This window comes from Rana temporaria, chromosome 3 (assembly GCF_905171775.1).
Source record: "Rana temporaria chromosome 3, aRanTem1.1, whole genome shotgun sequence".
Taxonomy (NCBI): Eukaryota; Metazoa; Chordata; class Amphibia; order Anura; family Ranidae; genus Rana; species Rana temporaria.
The window spans coordinates 442,950,011-442,971,214 of record NC_053491.1 but is presented as its reverse complement, the minus strand read 5'-3'; the positions used below and the strand labels follow the sequence as shown (position 1 = coordinate 442,971,214).

The following is a 21,204-nucleotide window of genomic DNA, read 5'->3' as shown; positions in this document are numbered from 1 at the left end:
TCCGTTGCACCCCTAACACACGGTCACACAAATGTTGTCGGAAATTCCGAACGTCAAGAAGGCGGTGACGTACAACACTACAACGAGCCGAGAAAAATTAAGTTCAATGATTTCGAGCATGCGTCGAATTGATTCCGAGCATGCGTAGGATTTTTGTGCGTCGGAATTGGCTACAGGCGGAAAAATTGAGAACCAGCTCTCAAACATTTGTTGTCGGAAATTCCGACAACAAATGTCCGATGGAGCCTACACACGGTGGGATTTTCTGACAAGCTCACATCGAACATTTCTTGTCGAAAGTTCTTACCGTGTGTACGCGGCATAAGAGCTAATTTACACTTGCTTTGGCTTCAACACCAAGGATGAGCTCAGGCGTGTTCGCAATCACACGTGCAGGGCCCGCCAGGAAGTCGGCACTGCACAGCGATAATCACAGGCAGTGAGACATTTCTCGATCTCTGCAGCCTTCGCAATGCCGACTTCCTGGCGGGCTCTGCACGTGCTAGTTGCGAACACGCCTGAGCTCATCCTTATTCAACACTCATTTAAAGCGCCTACCGCTTCAACATGTTTTTATGATGTGTTTTTGATGCTTCGGTGGTGCTTTGGAGAAGCATTGGTGATGCTTCCCTGATGCTCTTTTGAAGCTTAACAGATGCCATGTGTGTGTGGATATCTCATACCTGCAATTTATCCAAAACAAAGCGAAGCTAAAGCTGAATCAAAAGCCGCAGGTGCTTCAAGCAAGCTTTGCCATAGACTTCTATGGAGGGTTTGAAGACAATTTGAAGCACCACTAAAGGGACATGAGATATAATTGTTGCAGTGAAGCCGAAGCAAAGTGAAGAAAACGCAAGGTGTAAACAGGACTGTAAGCTAACCGTTTTATTTTGTTACAGGGGCTTTGACTGGCATTCAGAGAGCTTTAACAAAGCCTGACCGAAGCCTTGTTCTGAAGCAAATGCAAACTAGCCCTAAGGCTGCATTCAGACAGCAACGGAAATCTGATGCAGCGATTCACCGCTTCGGCAGCTCTCTGTTGCCAGCAGTGTTTTTTTTTTTATTAACTTTATTTGAAGTGTAAAAGACATACACTTCACGCCAATGTACAGCAGTGCGATGCCCTGCGTTGCTGTACATTGCTGTGCGATTCGACATGATGTGCTGCGATAACATGCAGCATGTCTGCATTGTATGGCAGCACACTACAATTGTTTCCTGTGTGTCCCTGCGGTAATAAACATTTTACCATGCAAGAAAACGTCTGTCACTGCAAATCGTGTGAATTCACTCTTATGCCCTGTACACACGATCGGTTCATCCGATGAAAACGGTCTGATGGATTTTTTCATCAGATATCCGATGAAGCTGACTTTCATCAGTCTTGCCTACACACCATCATGCGTCGACTTGATTCTGAGCATGCGTGGATTTTTAACCGATGGACGTGCCCACAGACGATCGTTTTTTTTCTATCGTTTTTTTAACCATCGGATGATTTTAAAACAAGTTCCTAGTTTTTTAACCGATGGATAAAAAAACGATGGGGTCCACACATGATCGGTTCGTCTGATGAAAACAGTCCATCAGACCGTTCTCATCAGACGAACCGATCGCGTGTACGCGGCAAAAGTGTAGTTGACTTTCTGTTGCTAACACTGATTGCACCTTGGTGTATTGGGGGTACAACACCCACCTTGCCCATCCTGACTCTACAGCTTCACAAAATGCCTGTTTTACACCAAACAGACAGCTCTGATCTACTAGAGATGAAAAAAAAATGGTTACTTAAAATTATTGTAAAGGCAGAAGGTTTTTTTTTTTTTATCTTAATGCATTCTATGCATTAAGATAAATAGCCTTCTGTGTGCAACAGCCCCCCTAATACTTACCTGAGCCCCATCTCGATCCAGCAATGTCCATGAGTGTTTCTCAGCTTCTCCTGATTTACTGAGACACAGCATGGATGCCTTTTGGCGCCTGCTGCTGTCAATCAAAGTCAGTTAGCCAATGAGAGGAGAGAGGGGGCGGGGCCGAACCGTGGCTCCGTGTCTGAGTGGATACAGGGAGGCTCAGCTTGGGTGCCCCCATGGCAAGCTGCTTGTTGGGGCACATGACAGAAGGAAGGGGCCAGGAGCGTGGGCGAGGGACCTGAGAAGAGAAGGATCGGGCCTGCCCTGTGCAAAACCACTACATGGAGTAGGTAAGTATAACATGTTATACCATAGGGTATAATGTATTTTTTCCCCTCTAGCGTATTTGAGCGTCGCGCTTCAGGCGACAAAACGCTCAGGGGTGAATGCAGCCTAAGAGCCAGTACACACCAGATGCAGCTCCATTTTTTCTGCACCAGAAACTGACTGCATGGTGTGAACTAGAGCCATTGGAATACATGGAAAACACTGTGCATGCATTTTTAGTGCAGAAAAAAAGCAAACGGAACTGCGTCTGGTGTGAACTAGCACTTAAAGTGGAGCTTCACCCAAAAGGGAAAGCTCCGCTTGTCTGCCTCTCCCCTCCGGTGCTAAATTTGGCATCTTTCGGGGGGGTGGGTACCTGTTGTGATTCGCACATGTGCAGTAGGAAACCAGCTGTGAAGCCGCAAGGCTTTACTGCCGGTTCCCCTTACCCAAGATGGCGGCGCCAGCACCTGAGAGCTGATTCAAGGATCAGCTTGGATGAGGACATCATGGGATCGATGGACAGTTAAGTGCTCTAATAGCAGGGCTTTTTTTCAGGGGGAACTTGGGGGAACTCAGTTCCACCACCTTTGGCTCAGACCCTTTGTTGCCTGCTCACCACAATCACTTGTAAACAAAGAAGTCTGGTTTCTGTGTTTACAAGTAACAGCTCTGCACTCTGTACTCTGTGTGTAACCCCGAACTCTGCACTCTGTATGTAATGCAATCCTGGTATTTAAAGGTGCGCAGGCGCCAAATAGAGCCGAGCTTCTTTCGGGAAGTCGTGACTCGCTGTGTGCGCCGTCGTTTAGCATGTCAATCAATTGGCATGTCAATAGGAACGCCCACTCCCGCGGGATTCCCTACCCGGAAGCCGCGGTGAATTGTAACGATAAACGCTATCTACGGCGAAAAAAAAAAAGGTCAGTGTAATTTTATTTGCAGAACTGGGCTGGATGTAGTGTTAGAAATGTTTTATAGGGTGAACCCCCGCTTTAATGCCCCTTTAAGACCCTTCTACATAACTCCCAACATTTTAAAAGTCCACTGCGGGACAGTTGTTGAGGGGGGGGGGGATAAGCTGAAACAAAGTTGTTGAGCGGGGGGGGGGGGGGGGGGCATTGAAGTTATCGTCTACACACTGCTCCGGCTTCTCCTCCGCATTAACGTTGTTGACGGGGGAGGTGTGACACTGACCTGCTGCTGTGCTGCCGGTGCTGTCCTGTCCATGCTGCAGTGTACCATCTCCGCCTGTCCTCCACCTCAGAGGTGGCCAGAGTGCAGATGGATGTTGCTGCCATCATCACCATGGCTCCACGATCATTCCTCTTCAAAGCCAGAGACCTTGCCTGTAGCTGCATTAGGCCGTCGAGTCATGGACCGCGGTAGCCGGAGAAGTGAAAAAAGTGGGTAGAGCCAGGGTAACACTGACACAACCTTGCTCTGGAAGTTTCTGTGTGTGAGTGTGTGACGTCACTGGTTGTTAGACGCCAAGCGGGGCGGTCATAGCAACCAGTGATCAGTTAGGGTGGCTGCAACTCTGGTATGTGTCAGGGAACCGCAGCCCAAATACGGAACACTGCCGCACCTCGCGGGAGAACTTAGGGTATCTGGTGACAAGATGTCACTCACTTGTTCTGGCACTGGGCTGCGGGAATTTAGCTATGATCGCGGGACACACTTCAAATCGCGGGAAATTCACGCAGAATCCGGGACGGTTGGGAGGTATGCTTCTACTGTTTGTGAAATCTAAACGGGGTCGTGATTGAGTTCCTGCACCTATTTTCTGAGAAAAAAAGCTCTGTCTAATAGTAAAAGTCAGCAGCTACAGTATTTGTAGCTTTTGACTTTTCATTTTTTGGTGGGGGGGCTGGAGCTCTGCTTTAAAGACAATACTTGAAACGGAATGACAGAGCATGACCGCTTGGTCGACATAGCGGCCGCTGGAAGGAACTACATATTGAAATATTGAATAGTAATGGCACCTATATATATATCTGTGCAAGAAACTAAGTTTGTTCTCGTCTATCTGCTGGGAAAGTAAATATCCAGAAAGCCTAATCTCCCTTATATTGTAAAGGCGGTGTCGCTGTAAAAACAAGGTAACAATTACGTAAATTCATGCATATTAGTCAGAGAATTATTGTCTAGTTAACCAATGCAAACTGATGCAAACTGTATGGCTTCTAACATTTCTGCTTATAAAAAGTTTTCAGACAGCAGAAAAGTTCCCATTCTTTGCTGCCCTTCCCAATCACGCCAGTTGAGTCAGCTGCAACAATAACAGGGGCCACCAGGTGGCGCTCTCTTTCCACATTCTATGCTTACATCTGACATGTGTTTCCGGTGAGGAGCAAGATGGCAGCCTCGGCTTCAGAGTTCCCTCACAAGCCGAGGGTCGAACGAGAGGAGTAAGATGGCTTCCTCACCGAGAAGCACTGCGGAAGTTTTCTCCGGCGCATGCGCAGTGAAGAAGCCGGTGGCAGCATGGCGGATAACAGAGTGACAGAATCGCTTCTGCAGAGGCTGCGGGATGGGGAAAGCGGAGGACTGGACAGCCTGGAGCTGGCTCAGACGTTGGGGGTGGATCACCAGCAGGTGGTGGGGGCTGTGAAGAGCCTGCAGTCCCTAGGGGAGGTAAGAGGACCTGTCTGTGGAGGATGATGTAATAGCATCCTGGGATCACGTGACTGCACAGCTGTTTTGGGGCTGCAGAATACAGTATGACCAGGTTATCTGGGGCACTCTAGGAGCCACCAGGGACCATGGGAAGGGTGCTGGCCTTTTAGCACCGGGGCACGTATATGGGCCCTCGCCACACCTGGGTGCACAGATGGGCCCCTCGCCTTGTAGCGCCAGGGGGGCACAGATGGGCCCCTCGCCTTGTAGCACCAGGGGGGCACAGATGGGCCCCTCGCCTTGTAGCGCCAGGGGGGCACAGATGGGCCCCTCGCCTTGTAGCGCCGGGGGGCACAGATGGGCCCGTAGGAAGGGCGCTGGCCTTGTAGCCCCGGGGGCCCGTAGGAAGGGCGCTGGCCTTGTAGCACTGGGGTCCTGGGTGTAAGTCCCATACAACTGTACGCGGTTAGAATGGTTCTGGCTCTGTAGTTTATTTCTTTATTTTCAATAAAAAAGCCCAGTAAAAGAGGACTGGAAGGGGTTGCGCGGCACGAGGAGGCGGAGGACTGGAAGGGGTTGCACGCGGAGGCCTGGAAGGGGTTGCGCGGCACGAGGAGGCGTAGGGCTGAAAGGGGTTGCACGGCACGAGGAGGCGTAGGGCTGGAAGGGGTTTCAGGCGGAGAACTGGAAGGGGTTGCGCGGCACGAGGAGGCGTAGGGCTGGAAGGGGTTGCGCGGCACGAGGAGGTGTAGGGCTGGAAGGGGTTTCAGGCGGAGAACTGGAAGGGGTTGCGCGGCACGAGGAGGCGTAGGGCTGGAAGGGGTTGCGCGGCACGAGGAGGCGGAGGGCTGGAAGGGGTTGCGCGGCACGAGGAGGTGGAGGGCTGGAAGGGGTTGCGCGGCCCGAGGAGGAGGAGGGCTGGAAGGGGTTGCGCGGCCCGAGGAGGCGGAGGGCTGGAAGGGGTTGCGCGGCCCGAGGAGGCGGAGGGCTGGAAGGGGTTGCGCGGCCCGAGGAGGAGGAGGGCTGGAAGGGGTTGCGCGGCACGAGGAGGCGGAGGGCTGGAAGGGGTTGCGCGGCCCGAGGAGGAGGAGGGCTGGAAGGGGTTGCGCGGCCCGAGGAGGCGGAGGGCTGGAAGGGGTTGCGCGGCCCGAGGAGGCGGAGGGCTGGAAGGGGTTGCGCGGCCCGAGGAGGCGGAGGGCTGGAAGGGGTTGCGCGGCCCGAGGAGGCGGAGGGCTGGAAGGGGTTGCGCGGCCCGAGGAGGGCTGGAAGGGGTTGCGCGGCCCGAGGAGGACTGGAAGGGGTTGCGCGGCCCGAGGAGGACTGGAAGGGGTTGCGCGGCACGAGGAGGACTGGAAGGTGTTGCGCGGCACGAGGAGGAAGAGGAGGACTGGAAGGGGTTGCGCGGCACAAGGAGGCGGAGGGCTGGAAGGGGTTGCGCGGCACGAGGAGGACTGGAAGGGGTTGCACGAGGAGGCGGAGGGCTGGAAGGGGTTTGCGCGGCACGAGGAGGACTGGAAGGGGTTGCACGAGGAGGCGGAGGGCTGGAAGGGGTTTGCGCGGCACGAGGAGGACTGGAAGGGGTTGCGCGGCCCGAGGAGGCGGAGGGCTGGAAGGGGTTGCGCGGCCCGAGGAGGCGGAGGGCTGGAAGGGGTTGCGCGGCCCGAGGAGGCGGAGGGCTGGAAGGGGTTGCGCGGCCCGAGGAGGACTGGAAGGGGTTGCGCGGCACGAGGAGGACTGGAAGGGGTTGCGCGGCACGAGGAGGAGGAGGACTGGAAGGGGTTGCGCGGCACGAGGAGGCGGAGGGCTGGAAGGGGTTGCGCGGCACGAGGAGGACTGGAAGGGGTTGCACGAGGAGGCGGAGGGCTGGAAGGGGTTGCGCGGCACGAGGAGGACTGGAAGGGGTTGCACGAGGAGGCGGAGGGCTGGAAGGGGTTGCGCGTCACGAGGAGGCGGAGGGCTGGAAGGGGTTGCGCGGCGGGAGGAGGTGGAGGACTGGAAGGGGTTGCGCGTCCCGAGGAGGCGGAGGCCTGGAAGGGCCTCTAATAACACTCTGATTTTTGAACTGACATTTAGTCTGATTATTTATACTTTGTTTCCCCAGATTATCGAGGCAGAGCAACGATCCAGCAAGAAATGGGAGCTGAGCTCGGAGGGGCAAGAGATTGCTCAGGAGGGCAGCCAAGAGGCCCGGGTGTATTACAGCATACCCAAGGGGGGCTTGGCCCAGAGCGAGCTCATGGTGAGTGTGTAGAGCATGCAGGATAAGGAAAGACGCTGAAGTTATGCTTGAATTAAACCAGTGATCATGACCCCGGAACGAGCGAAGCTCTTGTCTGAACCATCAGCCCTCAGGTTTGCAGTGCTGAATCCCTGCTACTCACCAGTAATTGGTTGCTAGGACTAATGGCGTCCTAGCAACCAATGATGTCACTGGTGTCCCGTCCCCTGCAGCAAGCTTCTTTGCCCAGCTCCCGTCCCCTGCAGTTCGCTGCTTCTCCAGCTCCTGCCTCACTACAAGGACCTATGCATCAGGTACAAGTACACTGTTTGAAGGGCTCTACCAGACTTTAGGTGCACTATGATGGATCACATGTAAAGGGGCACTCTGACCTTGGCACCCGGTGTAAGGGGGAACTCTGACGGGTAACAAAACCTGGGGAATGCCCAGGGAAAAACCAAGCCACCTTACCGACCAGCCTGCAGAAAAACCAATTAACCTGTCTAACAGTATGCGTTAAAAACAGGGGAACTCTGACAGGCACACCTAATGTAAAGGTGTACTCTAATGGGAACACTGTGTGTTGTTTTTTTTTTTTAAGTTAACCATTTCTTTATTTCTAACAACTTATCAAAAATTCCACACATTCCTAAGTCTTAATATATATTGAATCAAAACCAGAAATATAAATATACGTTACCATCCAGGTACCAAAAAGTCTAACTACTAAATAAATACAACATACGTGCTTACAATATACATACATATACCTGGTGCACCTGATCGGCTTATAGCCTTTAACCACTTCAGCCCTGGACCATTTTGCTGGTCAACGACCGGGTCACTTTTTGCGATTCGGCACTGCGTTGCTTTATCTGACAATTGCGCGGTCGTGCGACGTGGCTCCCAAACAAAATTGGCGTCCTTTTTTCCCCCCCCACAAATAGCTTTCTTTTGGTGGTATTTGATCACCTCTGCGGTTTTTATTTTTTGCGCTATAAACAAAAATAGAGCGACAATTTTTTTTTTTTTTTTTTTTAAAGGTAAATTTTTATTTTGAAATTTTTGTACATACAAAACAGACAATACAACAAACACACATCCTAGGCGAACATCGCCCGGTACATCATTTTACAAAACTTTGGTAGCTGGTACACATTGAGCATTTTCATAAAAACACACAGAGAAAGGTGGGAGAAAAACAACAGAATCGTTAATTTACTCACTTAGATCTATTCAACGGGCAGAGGTATCAGTCAAAGTTCAAGGCGCAGGAGGTATGGTGCTCTCGGAATCAACCCAAGAGCCCCAGACCTTCAAGAATTTTTTTGGACACCCTCTGGCCTCATATGTCGTCATCTTATACAGCGGTATAGCACGATTGATGGTGGTGAGCCAGAAGACAATGGTAGGTAAGGATGGAGACTTCCAGTGGAAGGTTATAGACTTCTTAGCATAGAACAGTACTATCCGCAGGAAGGTTTGCATATTCTTAGATAGAGTCTCGTCATCAATGTGGCCCAGTAAACACCTCAGAGGATTACATATATTGGGTATCTCAGTCAGAGAGCGACAATTTTGAAAAAAAATGAATATTTTTTTTTTTTTTGCTGTAATAAATATCCCCCAAAAATATATAAAACAAACTTTATTTTTTCCTCAGTTTAGGCCGATACGTATTCTTCTACATATTTTTCATTAAAAAAAATCGCAATAAGCGTTTGATTGGTTTGCCCAAAAATTATAGCGTCTACAAAATAGGGGATAGTTTTATGACATTTTTATTAATATTTTTTTACTAGTAATGGCGGCGATCTGCGTTTTTTAGCAATACTGCGACCTTATGGCGGACACTTTTGACACATTTTTGGGACCATTGGCATTTTTATAGCGATCACTGCTATAAAAATGCATTGATTACTGTAAAAATGCCACTGGCAGGGAAGGGGTTAACACTAGGGAGCGAGGAAGGGGTTAATTATGTTCCCTGGGTGTGTTCTAACTGAAGGGGGGGTGGACTGACATGGGGGAAATGACTGATCGCTGTGCATACATTGTATGAACATACGATCAGTCATTTCTCCCCCTGACAGGACCAGTTCTCGCTCTTTAACGAGCGATCGCGGGTGCCCGGCGGTGATCGCGCCCGCCGGGCACACGTGTCGGCACCAGGGGGCGAGCAGGGGGCGCGCACCCCTAATGGCTGCAATGCGAAGTGACGTATAGCTACGTGATTTCGCGCAGCCGAGCCGACCTGCTGCTCTTATAAAATCTAGACGGTATAAGCCTCCCGGTTTCTGAGAGCTCCACCACCATCCGCCATCTTCCCATAGTACTGAAGTGCGAAGCCTGATGTATGCCCGCCTCCCTCAGGACCCGGAAGGGTCTGTCTATCAGGCCCGGTTCAAACCGAGGGTTGCCCAATATGGGTCTCCGCGTCGAACAGCGGGTCGAGAGAGAGGAACACTCCAGCAGGCGTGCACATGTCTTGACCGTGTTGCCAATCAGTGGATGACCCTTGAGGCTAGGTGCTAGGGCCGTTGGGCACCACGGAGCTCTAAGAAGGGGTACCGCACTTTGCGCTTGTTCAAGCTGTGGCCATAGTTTGGTTTCTGTATGTCGGCACCAGTCTAGACGTCTACCTAGGTGCACTGCGTGGTAATAGGTTTGGATTTCAGGCATTGCTAGACCTCCAAATTTCTTTGGTATTGTAAGTATCTTTTTATGTATGCAAGGTTTTTTCCCTGCCCATAGGAATTTAATGAAAATGGCCTGTATTTGTTTGAAGTAGCTTACTGGAATATGAATCGGGAGGGCCTGCAGGAGGTAAAGGAACTTGGGTAGGATTGTCATCTTGAGGATGCTACAGCGCCCAAACCATGAATGGAGACCGCCGGTCCATTGCTCTAGTAGTGTCTGCACTGTCTTGAGGATGGGAGGGAAGTTTAGTTTGAAATGGCGTGAGATGGTCGTCGGGATAAATGTGCCCAGATATTTTAACGCCGTGTCCGACCATTTGAGGTGGAAGCGCGCTTTAAGGCTTGTGAGTAGGGGCTGGTGAATCCCTATTCCCATCGCCTCCGACTTACTAAAGTTAATCTTCAGGTTGGAGACCTGCCCGTATAAATGGAACTCCTGCATCAGGTTGGGCAGGGAGTCAGCTGGTTTCGAAAGGGAGAACATCAGGTCGTCCGCGTAAGCCGATACCTTGTATTGTATGCCTTTAACTTCTATCCCGGTGATGCCGGAGTTCAATCTAATGTGGCACAGGAAGGGTTCCAGAGACAGTGCGAACAGCAGGGGCGATAGTGGGCATCCCTGCCTTCTGCCATTAGTTATTGGGAAGGTTTCGGAGAGAACACCGTTTGCCCTGACCCTGGCCATCGGTCCCGAGTACGTCGCTGCTATCCAATTCATCATTTTGGTCCCCAACCCTATGTGATTCAGTGTCGCGAACATAAATTCCCGCTTTACCCTGTCGAACAGCATGGCCCCTTTCACGCGGGGCTGGCGTCGGCAGTAAAGGACCGCAGTTTTTGCGGAAGTTTTCGGCTGCTAGCGGGACGCTTTTAACCTCCGCTAGCGGACAAAAAAAGTTAAAACCGCGCCGTGCTGCTTTGGCTGTTCAGCCGCGCTGCCCATTGATTCCAATGGGCAGGGGCAGTAGAGGAGCGGTGTACACACCGCTCCAAAGATGCTGCTTGCAGGAGTTGTTTTAAAAATACCCCAGTGTGAAAGGGGTCTTATAGATTTCCAACTATTCGAATCTCGAGAGTCCTGAAATCAAAACTTACCTGCCTCTAAGATGTGGTGTCGGGGGTTTCCGATTACTGGCATCATAAGTGATGATGTTATCATATCACCCTGGATTTTAATAAGCAGGCCACCTTATAAGAAATTCCCAGGATAGCATATTTAGTCATTTACCTTTCACTGTGTATGTGTTGCTTTCTTCCAGAAACTGGCAATTGCAAAAATTGGATTCAGCAAGGCAATGTCAAATCGCTGGATTCGATTGGACAAGTCAGCAGAGGGCGGTCCAATGATCCATAGAGTGGTGAGTGAACACTTCCGTGTGGTATTTGCATTTATTTATTTATTTTGTTTTGAGTTTTCTAGAAAATTGCAATCGTACAAAAATAACCCAACACTGAGCTGTTTCCCAATACGTCACAAGACATACCAGAATAGTAACAAATACACCAAATATCATGAGTTCACCCAAAAAATAAACCGTATTTTCACCGCCGCTTCTGGGTATGTCTTCTGTGGGACTGGGCGTTCCTAATTGATTGACAGGTTTCCGACCGTCGCATACATCGCGTCACGAGTTGCCGAAAGAAGCCGAACGTTGGTGCGCAGGCGCTGTATAGAGCCACCCCTACGTTCAGCTTCTTTCGGCAACTCCCGACGCGATGTATGCGACGTTTGGAAGCCTGTCAATCAGATGGGAACGCCCAGTCCCGCAGAAGACATACCCGGAAGCAGCGGTGAAAATACGGTATGTACGGGGATAAAAAAAAAAAAAAAAAACAGCCGATTGTCATTATGACAACTCGGCTGAATGCATTTTAGTTTCACACACTATTGACTCAGTGTGAAACCTGCCAGAGTGACAGGAGCCAGCAGGGAGGGGTGTGTGTGGGGTGTTTTTTTTTTTTAATCGGCCACAAAAGTCGGCATCGTATATCGGCCGTCCCAATTTCTAAATATCGGCATCAGCCAGAGAAAAACCCATATTGGTCAACCTCTACAGTGTGTTTGTGTGTATCTATCTATCTCTCCCTTAAGTTGTTTTCTACCATGTCATCGTCCTAATCCCACAATTATTCCTCTGCAGGTGGATTCTGTAGAAGATGCTGTGAAGGAGAAGCTACAGCTGATTGAGAAAGGAAAGGCGGACGGTGTAAATGAGAAGGACAAAAGTGAGCTGAAAAAGAGGAAACTACTCAATGAAGTGTAAGTGGGTGCAGCGTGGTGATTGGCTATTATACAAGATCATTTACAGAGCTCAGTAATAACATGTCACTACAAGAGCTGCTTTTCAACCACCTAAATACTATCCTGCAAATACCCTTTTTTTGCAATCCCATTTTTCAATTTTCTGTGATTGCCAATTACTCGATCATGTACCCAAATTAATTTTATATCATTTATTTAGAAAGATTAAGCTTTCTTAAGGTTCTACTTAATAAACACTTTATTTTATTTTCTTATAATATGGGGGGGGGGGGGGGGGCGAGGTGACTGAAAAAATAGCCAGGACAGCACAACCTGCAATGCAGTGTACCCTTATTTTTTTGTGCAGGCTATGCATGGTTTCCTATAAACTTTAGTTATGTCCCGTGTTTTTGGGGCATTTTCTGAAAGCGCACAAAAAATCCTGCATACTCCTTCATTAGTGCGCTTTCAGAAAGCGCAGCACATATTGGTGTATGGGAAACTGTGTGTAACCTGCACGAAAACCTCAGGTACATTGCACTGCGTCCCAACCATAGTGCAGCAGTGTGGACGCGGCCTCAATGCTTCATGTACACGGGACGTTTTAACAACCTCTCCTTCAGCTGAACTCGCACGATTTCACTCCCGCTGGCAGTCCCGATTTCGGCCGCGATTTAAGAGACATCTGTGCATGTTTCTGCACAGATGTCTATGTAAATCGCGGCCCTAAATCGCAAAAAGTAGTACAGGAACTACTTTTTGAAATCGGTGCAGCGCCGCAGATGCGGCGTCGCACCGATTAGGACGGTGTCATTGCCGGCAAATGCCGCCGATTTGAGATGCGATTTTCACAAGTGAAATCGCATCTCAAATCGAACCAAATCGTACCCAGTGTGAACCTGGGCTGAACGATTTAACTTGACAGATAGTAACCCACGTTTAACCCCTTGCCGACCGCTGCACGACTATATACGTCGGCGAAATGGCACGGCTGGGCAAATCGACGTATATTTACGTTGATTTAAAGCCTGGGGTTGCGTGAGTCTGACAGTGGGTCCTGCGGACTCTATGTCCGCCGGGAGTCCCGTGATAGTCTCGCGGAGAGGAAGAATGGGGAAATGCTAATGTAAACAAGCATTTCCCCATTCTGCCTAGTGACAGGACACTGATCACAGCTCCCTGTGATCGGTAGCGGTGATCAGTTTTGTGTCGCACATAGCCCTGCCCCCCCCCCCCACAGAATTGGAACACATCCCTAGGTCACACTTTATCTCTTCAGCGTCCCTACAGGTTAACCCCTTCACTGCCAGTCACATTTACAAAGAAATCAGTGCATTTTTATAGCACTGATCGCTGTATAATCGTGAATGGTCCCAAAATAGGGCCAATAGTGTCCGATGTGTCTGCCATAATGTTGTAGTCACGATAAAAATCGCTGATCGCCGCCATTACTAGTAAAAAGGAAAAAAAATATATATTAATAAAAATTCCATAAAACTATACTCTATTTTGTAGACGCTGTAACTTTTGCGCAAACTAATCAATAAACGCTTATTGCAATCGACCTAAACTGAGGGAAAAAATACTTTATATATATATATATATATATATATATATATATATATATATATATATATATATATATATATATATATATATATATATATATATATTGTATATTTTATATATTTTTTTGGGGATATTTTATTATAGCAAAAAGTAAAAAATATTGCTTTTTTTTTTTTTTTTTTCAAAATTGTCACTCTATTTCTGTTTATAGCGCAAAAAAAAAAAACAGAGGTGATCAAATACCACCAAAAGAAAGCTCTATTTGTGGGAAAAAAGGGACGCCAAATTTGTTTGGGAGCCACGTCGCACGACCGCGCAATTGTCTGTTAAAACGTCCATTTTTGCCGCATTTGCATGCCACGCTTAGCGGTGTTTTGCTGCGTTTGCGTTTTTATAAGTGTGTTTTTTTTTTTTTAAATGGGCAAAAATGAAAAAATGCATATAAACAATACGCGGTTTGCTCGTTTTGGTGTATGAAACTTTGGCGTCTGAACTTCCATATTTTTTTTTTTTTACAAAAAAAAAAAGGCCTATAAAAGCAACTACCTAAAAAACGACATTAAACAAACCTGTGTACATGTACACACAGGATAACATTGAATGAGTTCAGAGGCAGTTGAACAAAAGTGTCCCAACTGCCTCTGAACGTTCATTTAGCAGCATCAGTGTACATGGGGGCTAATAGATTTGTGTTTTGAATGCGATTCAGGGATCTGTTTTTTTTTTTTTAGTAAAGCCGTCTGGGTGTTCTACTGAACCTGTGAAGAGTTACACAGTGGTCTGTACTGGGTCATATTTGCTCCCTTTGAGCTTTTACATGTTGCATTTTCAATTGGTTTTCATCAAGCTGAGAAAGGTCTGTACTCCGCAGTTTACTGTTGTGTGCAAAATCGGCTCCTGCAATGTCTGGGTGGGACACCGGGGGGCAGTGGATGGCTGCAACTGATGACCACATTTTTATTACACCCATCCTGCTGTTCTTAATGAAGGCAACAGAGGAATGTCATCATGAAACAATTAAGTATAATGATATCCTGTTAGTAGAGGTGCACCGAAATGGAAATTTCAGAACCGAAACCGAAATAAAAAAAAAATGTCAGGCCGAGACCGAAAATGACTTTTATTTTTTTTATAATTGTATGTTAAAACACCACCCCCACCTCTTGCCGCCATCACCTCCTGCCAGCTCTTGCCGCCATCACCTCCTGCCAGCTCTTGCCGCCATCACCTCCTGCCAGCTCTTGCCGCCATCACCTCCTGCCAGCTCTTGCCGCCATCACCTCCTGCCAGCTCTTGCCGCCATCACCTCCTGCCAGCTCTTGCCGCCATCACCTCCTGCCAGCTCTTGCCGCCATCACCTCCTGCCAGCTCTTGCCGCCATCACCTCCTGCCAGCTCTTGCCGCCATCACCTCCTGCCAGCTCTTGCCGCCATCACCTCCTGCCAGCTCTTGCCGCCATCACCTCCTGCCAGCTCTTGCCGCCATCACCTCCTGCCAGCTCTTGCCGCCATCACCTCCTGCCAGCTCTTGCCGCCATCACCTCCTGCCAGCTCTTGCCGCCATCACCTGCCACAATCGGCTCTTGCTGTTTTCGGACGATATGTATCGGCCACCGATATATCGGTGCATCCCTACCTGTTAGTTTATTAAGCTGGCTCCAATCTTGTCCAAATTTAAGCCGTGGGTGACCTTAGACAGGTGGCCCTGTTGGCAAAAAGTCGAAAGTTGAAAAATCAAAGGAGTCGTGGTGGAAATATGCAGCCGCTGTTTGGGTAATCAGACAGTCGCCGGTGCCAGCAGGGGGATTCCTCCAACCGCGCTGTTTAGCGTAAATAGAGGAATCCACTGATTTCTCTTTAGCCAGTGGGTGAAACTATGGTCTATGCATGTTATTGCTAGCTAATATAAAAAAAAAAAAAAAAAAAACAGTTTTTATATTCGCTTCCCTGTAACCCAGGGCTCAGAATGAGAGCAGGATTGTATTTGTGTGCACAGCACAATCGGTCTAAAGCCTCATACACACGATCGGATTATCTGACGGGAATTGTGTGATGACAGGCGATTGTCGGGAAATCCTACCGTTTTGTATTCTCCATCGGGCAATTGTTGGCTTTTCCACGGACTAATGTGGGATAGCATGCTTTAAAATTGTCTGCCAACAAATGTGTGTTGTCGGATTATCTGTGCGTGTGTACACAAGTCCTTCGGACAAAACTCCAAAGTACAAACGCGCATGCTCAGAAGCAATGCTCACCATAACATAACATTAGCAGAAGTTGCCCAAAGGGTGGCGCTAAAGAGCTGAAAAAACATGTGATATCGCATCTCAAATTGTCGGCAATGACACCGTCCAAATCGGTGCGACGCCGCATCTGCGGCGCTGCACTGATTTCAAAAAGTAGTTCCTGTACTACTTTTTGCGATTTCGGGCCGCGATTTACATTGACATCTGTGCAGAAACCTGCACAGATGTCTCTTAAATCGCGGCCGAAATTGGGACTGCCAGCGGGAGTGAAGCCGTGCGAGTTCAGCTGAACTCGCACGGCTTCACTCCCGCAGCCCAGTGTGAACCAGGGCTGAAACTGGTAGCCTGCTGAAAGGAGGAGAGAGTTGCGTGAGCAGAGCAATCGCATCACCAAAATGGTGACACTTTATTATCCAATCATCAAGCAGGCTGTGGGCTGGTGATGAAGCTATAAAAAGCACTGCAGAAAACAGAAGTCACCAGCCTGGCAGCGCCCATTGGTGTGTGTCCTGGATTATAATAAGTAAAAATAAGCTGCGCTGCATAAATAGTACTATTCAAATGAAAAAATAATACTTTGCTAAGATACAACTCGTGCACACAAAATCACCTGTGCAAACACAAATTAGTGAAATTGATATTGGATCAGTGTAATATGACAATAGTCCATAAGAATCCAAATTCCCGTGTTATCCAAGGTTATCAAAAGAAAAAGTGCCAAACAAGTCCAATGAAACCGTGTCTGATAGCAGGATAGATGAGACCCTCCACCTCTTATCTGCTTACCGACTCCAGTTGATCTCTAATGAGATCACATGCGCGTGTGGTTTAGCAGCCCTGCTTTAAATTGCCTGGAGTTTCCTGGAGTTTCTTGTACATACCGTATTTATTGGGGGTATTGCGCGCTCCGGCGTTGTACTTACAGTTTGGTGTCTTGCGCGGCGTCCCATCGTCGGGTCCGGCTTCCGCCTGCGGCTTCGGTGGTGTCCTCCCGGCTCCTCCCGCGCTGTCTCACCGTCGAATCGCCGCTTCCCGCGCTCAGTTTGAATGCAGTACACTCGGCTACATTCGGCCAGGCTCGGCTTCGCTCGTGCTCACGCTCTGTGACGTTTATGCGTGAGCACGAGCGAAGCCGAGCCTGGCGGAATGTAGCCGAGTGTACTACATTCGGTATATGTCGGCGCAGGCATTCAAACTGAGCGCGGGTATCGGCGTATATCGCGCACACACGATTTTCCCCTTATTTTAAGGGGAAAAAAGTGCGCGGTATACGCCGATAAATACGATATGTTCCGCCTTAGTATTCTCAAGCAAGTCTCCCAACATTGGATGGCCCAAAAGGAAAAAAGATGCTAACATAGAGTACTACCGTAACATAAAATGTATTTGATTAAAACAGGTTGCACTCACATGTTAGTAGAATAAAAGTTGCGTGTGGTTCTAATTATAGCCGGCTGGCTCTCACTATCCGCCCGTCCTTCCGGATGGCAGCGAGGTGTACAATGGTGACGTCGGCATATAAACCTGGCTTAACTGAAAATATTTAATCAAAGGATTATTTATTCCGTTATCAGTTTTTTGTATTTGTTTTCTGAGGCTTAAAGCATCTCTAAACCCAAGAAGTGACATGTAATCTATTGCAGCTTACCAGTCCTTGGATGTGGTGGCTGTATTGGCTTTTTTCAGGCATTTTATCGCTTTTCACACGTTGATCCTGCCAGAAACACGCTTCCTGTTTGTAGGACAGGGACTGAGTTAAGACCACAGAGCACTTCCCCCTCTCCTGATCTCCATAACATAGGGTGGAGGTGTTCTATAGGGCACAGGGAGAGCTAGGAAGAATGCTAACTGAAAGCATGGGAAGTGATCTTCTCACAAGATTTCTGGGAAGATCAAACGCTTTTTTGTTTTTTTTTTGTTTTTTTTTTGTTTTTTTTAAAGCGGGGGGTCCACCCAAAAAAAAAAATTTTAACATTACATTCAGCCGAGTTGTCCTAATGACAATCAGCGTTTTTTTTTTTTTTTTTTTTTATTATTTTATCCCCATACATACCGTATTTTCACCGCCGCTTCTGGGTATGTCTTTTGCGGGACTGGGCGTTCCTAATTGATTGACAGGCTTCCCACCGCTGCATACTGCGCGTCACGAGTTGCCGAAAGAAGCCGAACGTTGGTGCGCAGGCGCCGTATAGAGCCGACTCTCAGTCCGGCTTCTTTCGGCAACTCGTGACTCGCTGTATGCGACGGTCGGAAGCCTGTCAATCAATTAGGAACGCCCAGTCCCGCAGAAGACATACCCGGAAGCGGCGGTGAAAATAAGGTATGTACGGGAATAAAATTAAAAAAAACAGCCGATTGTCATTCTGACAACTCGGCTGAATGTAATGTTAAAATATTTTTTTGGGGTGAACCCCCGCTTTAATGGAGTCAGTGTAACCATTTTTTCAGTGATGGTTTACATTGAATGGGGCTTTGAAATGTTAAAAGCCAAATTTCAGTGTGACTTCAGGTGCTACTTGTTGACTTGATGCACAGATGTCTAGGCATGGTACAGCTGAAATCGCTAAAAATTGTGCAGAAACTTCTTCACAAAAATGCAGCACCGTAAAGACGACGTCACACCGATTTGAACACTTCCATTGCTGACAATGGGATGCCATTTGGATCTGCAAAAAAATCACATGACAAGTCACACCAGTGTGAACGGGGGGTCAGTGGCATATTTCACAGAATAAAATAAGTTTTTTTGTTGGACTTCTAAAAGGCTGTGTATGTAAATCCTGTAAACCTGTTAACAGATTTTTTTTTCTGAAGTTGGGAAGACAAATATAAAGCTAATGAGCTAAACTTTTAGGCAGCCCATACATCAGTGGTGGTGAACCTTGCCACCCCAGGTGTTTTGGAACTACATTTCCCATGATGCTCATGCACTCTACAGTGTAGTTGAGCATCATGGGAAATGTAGTTCCAAAGCATCTGGGGGTGCCAAGGTTTTCCATCACTGCCAATCGATTCGATCTTCTGTCTTTCCTTCCACGGGTGTCCAGCTCAGGGATTTTTGACTCGGATAAGCTGATCCCATATAGATTAAAACCAGGCTTGCATTACAGTAAACTTGCCACTTGAACAGCCTATACTCCTGTAGTAAATGGACCTTGGTGGGAATGTGATTTATTGGGAGGCATGTATTCTGAAGTCATTTTGATTTTCTTTTAACTCTTTTTTAGGACGGTTAAAACGTACTGGGTAACAAAGGGAAGTGGGTTCAGCACCAGTATTGCCAAACAAGAAACTGACCTTACCCCAGAAATGATTGCCAGGTAAGAAGCGCGTGTTACTGTGGCTGCTTATGTACAATGTTTTTGTCAACTCTTTGGGGTCTATTTAATAAAACATTCTAATACTATTATTTGCTGTGATTGTCAGATCCACCTAGTGGTCCAAAATGTGGTATATTTTGGCTCTGTATTGGTTGTTCATTTTGGCAAAGCGTCTGCTCCATGTGTGGTGTATTGCAGTGCTATTTATTGATCCCTTTAGACATTTCATTGTGAATGGTACCCCAACACGCCATAGCACACTGCAAGGCACATACTGTCCACAGGGATGTGCTGCGTATATATATATATATATATATATATATATATATATATATACACACACGTTAAAAGACAAAGGTGCTTTTTATCGCACCTTTTTAAACATAATCCACTTAAAAAAAAAAAATGTAATTACTGCTTTTACTTGCCCATTGACTCCTAACATTCTGTTGCAGTGCATTTTGTAAATGAAGTCCATTCTTTACCCCAGTAGAGCACCACAATAGATTTTTATATATATATATATATATATATATATATGTCACTTTTTATATATAATTAGGGCTGTTACCGATTTAAAATCTTTGCGTTCGATTTAATCAACTTTTTTTTATCGATTGACTAATTTTGATTAATTATAACACGCATACATTTTTTGGAACACCACCATATATAGTCCCCCACTGTAATATCCACAGACATCTCCCCCACTGTATAGGAAGATTAGTGCTGACCGAACACGAGCAGTTGAGGCCGGGTGATGACGTCAGCGCGCCGCTCTAGGCTCACCTAGGCCATCAGTGGGTGGACCAAGATGGCCGATGCTGCGGAAGCTATGCCGAAGCCGCGGCCTTTCCTATGGCCGAGGCAGCAGCGGAGCTCCGGATCACGTGGTGTGCTGATCCGCATATGGTGACCTGTTTGGATGGCGGATCATTTACGACCCGTTAAACCACTAGTACCGATCAAAAAAATTATCGATTAATCGAGGAATTAATCTTTTAATTTCCACAGCCCTAATAAAATTTTTATATATATATATATATATAAACATTTTTTTTTTTTAATCAGCACCAGGGATGGTACTTGCATTGAATAAAAAGTGTCCCTTGTGCTGGTGGCTGCTCTGTTCATTGAAACTTTGGTTCCTCAACCTACTAGCGATTTTAGCACTGCATTTAGGGCAGTCATGTGACTCTCGGCTGGTTTCCAGGGCTACCGCAGGAGGGGCTGAGCTGCCATGTGATTTCCCCGGCTGACTTCAGAGGGAGATCATGGCCCCCCACCTGCAGTATCCATCAGAGTTGTATAGCGGACGCAAGTCATGTGACCAGCCTGAAGACCGCTGAAAATGGGTATTTACAGCGCTTGTTTTTACAAAATACTACTGCTGTGTGCTCTACCAGGCTCTAATAGAGGATCTGGCAGTCTTTGTCTTTTATATAGGTTAACAAACCATACACCTATAGATTATCTGCAGATTTTCTATGGTCAGATGGAAAAAGTGGAACAGATTCCTCCCATCTACTCTGAACTGTATGGATGGAAGAATCTCCAACTGGCCCAAGCTTCCATATCTTGGTAGTCGGCCCCGCTGACTCTCACAATACCTGAACATTCTGATTGGGTGCAGGCATTGTTTAGGTTGAGAGCCAGCGGGGCCGACTAGATACTGAAGCTTGGCCCTGTGGGAGATTCCTCCATCCACACAGTTTAGCGTACATGGAGAAATCTGTTGCACTTTTTCCATCTAACCATAGAAAATCTGCAGATCTATAGGTGTATAGAAATTATCTGTCTATTTCATTTGAATAAAAATTATGGTAAATCTTCTCTACAGGTGGTTCTCAAAAAATTAGCATATTGTGATAAAGTTCATTATTTTCTGTAATGTACTGATAATATATATATATATATATATATATATATATATATATATATATATATATATATATATATATACTTTCATATATTTTAGATTCATTACACACAACTGAAGTAGTTCAAGCCTTTTATTGTTTTAATATTGATGATTTTGGCATACAGCTCATGAAAACCCAAAATTCCTATCTCAAAAAATTAGCATATCATGAAAAGGTTCTCTAAACAAGC

General features: G+C 47.3%; 1 protein-coding gene across 1 annotated transcript in view; it reads left to right on the top strand.

Annotated features, from left to right (window-relative positions):
* Nucleotides 1–4,576: 4,576 nt before the first annotated feature.
* Nucleotides 4,577–21,204, top strand: part of FARSA (phenylalanyl-tRNA synthetase subunit alpha) — a 46,897-nt gene continuing 30,269 nt past the window's right edge. Inside the window, exons 1-5 of the mRNA XM_040346489.1 lie at nt 4,577–4,817; nt 6,901–7,038; nt 10,976–11,074; nt 11,858–11,976; nt 19,000–19,092. Of these exons, the coding sequence (XP_040202423.1) occupies nt 4,641–4,817; nt 6,901–7,038; nt 10,976–11,074; nt 11,858–11,976; nt 19,000–19,092 (626 nt within the window). The 5' untranslated portion in view covers nt 4,577–4,640. The remainder of the gene's footprint in view (nt 4,818–6,900; nt 7,039–10,975; nt 11,075–11,857; nt 11,977–18,999; nt 19,093–21,204) is intronic.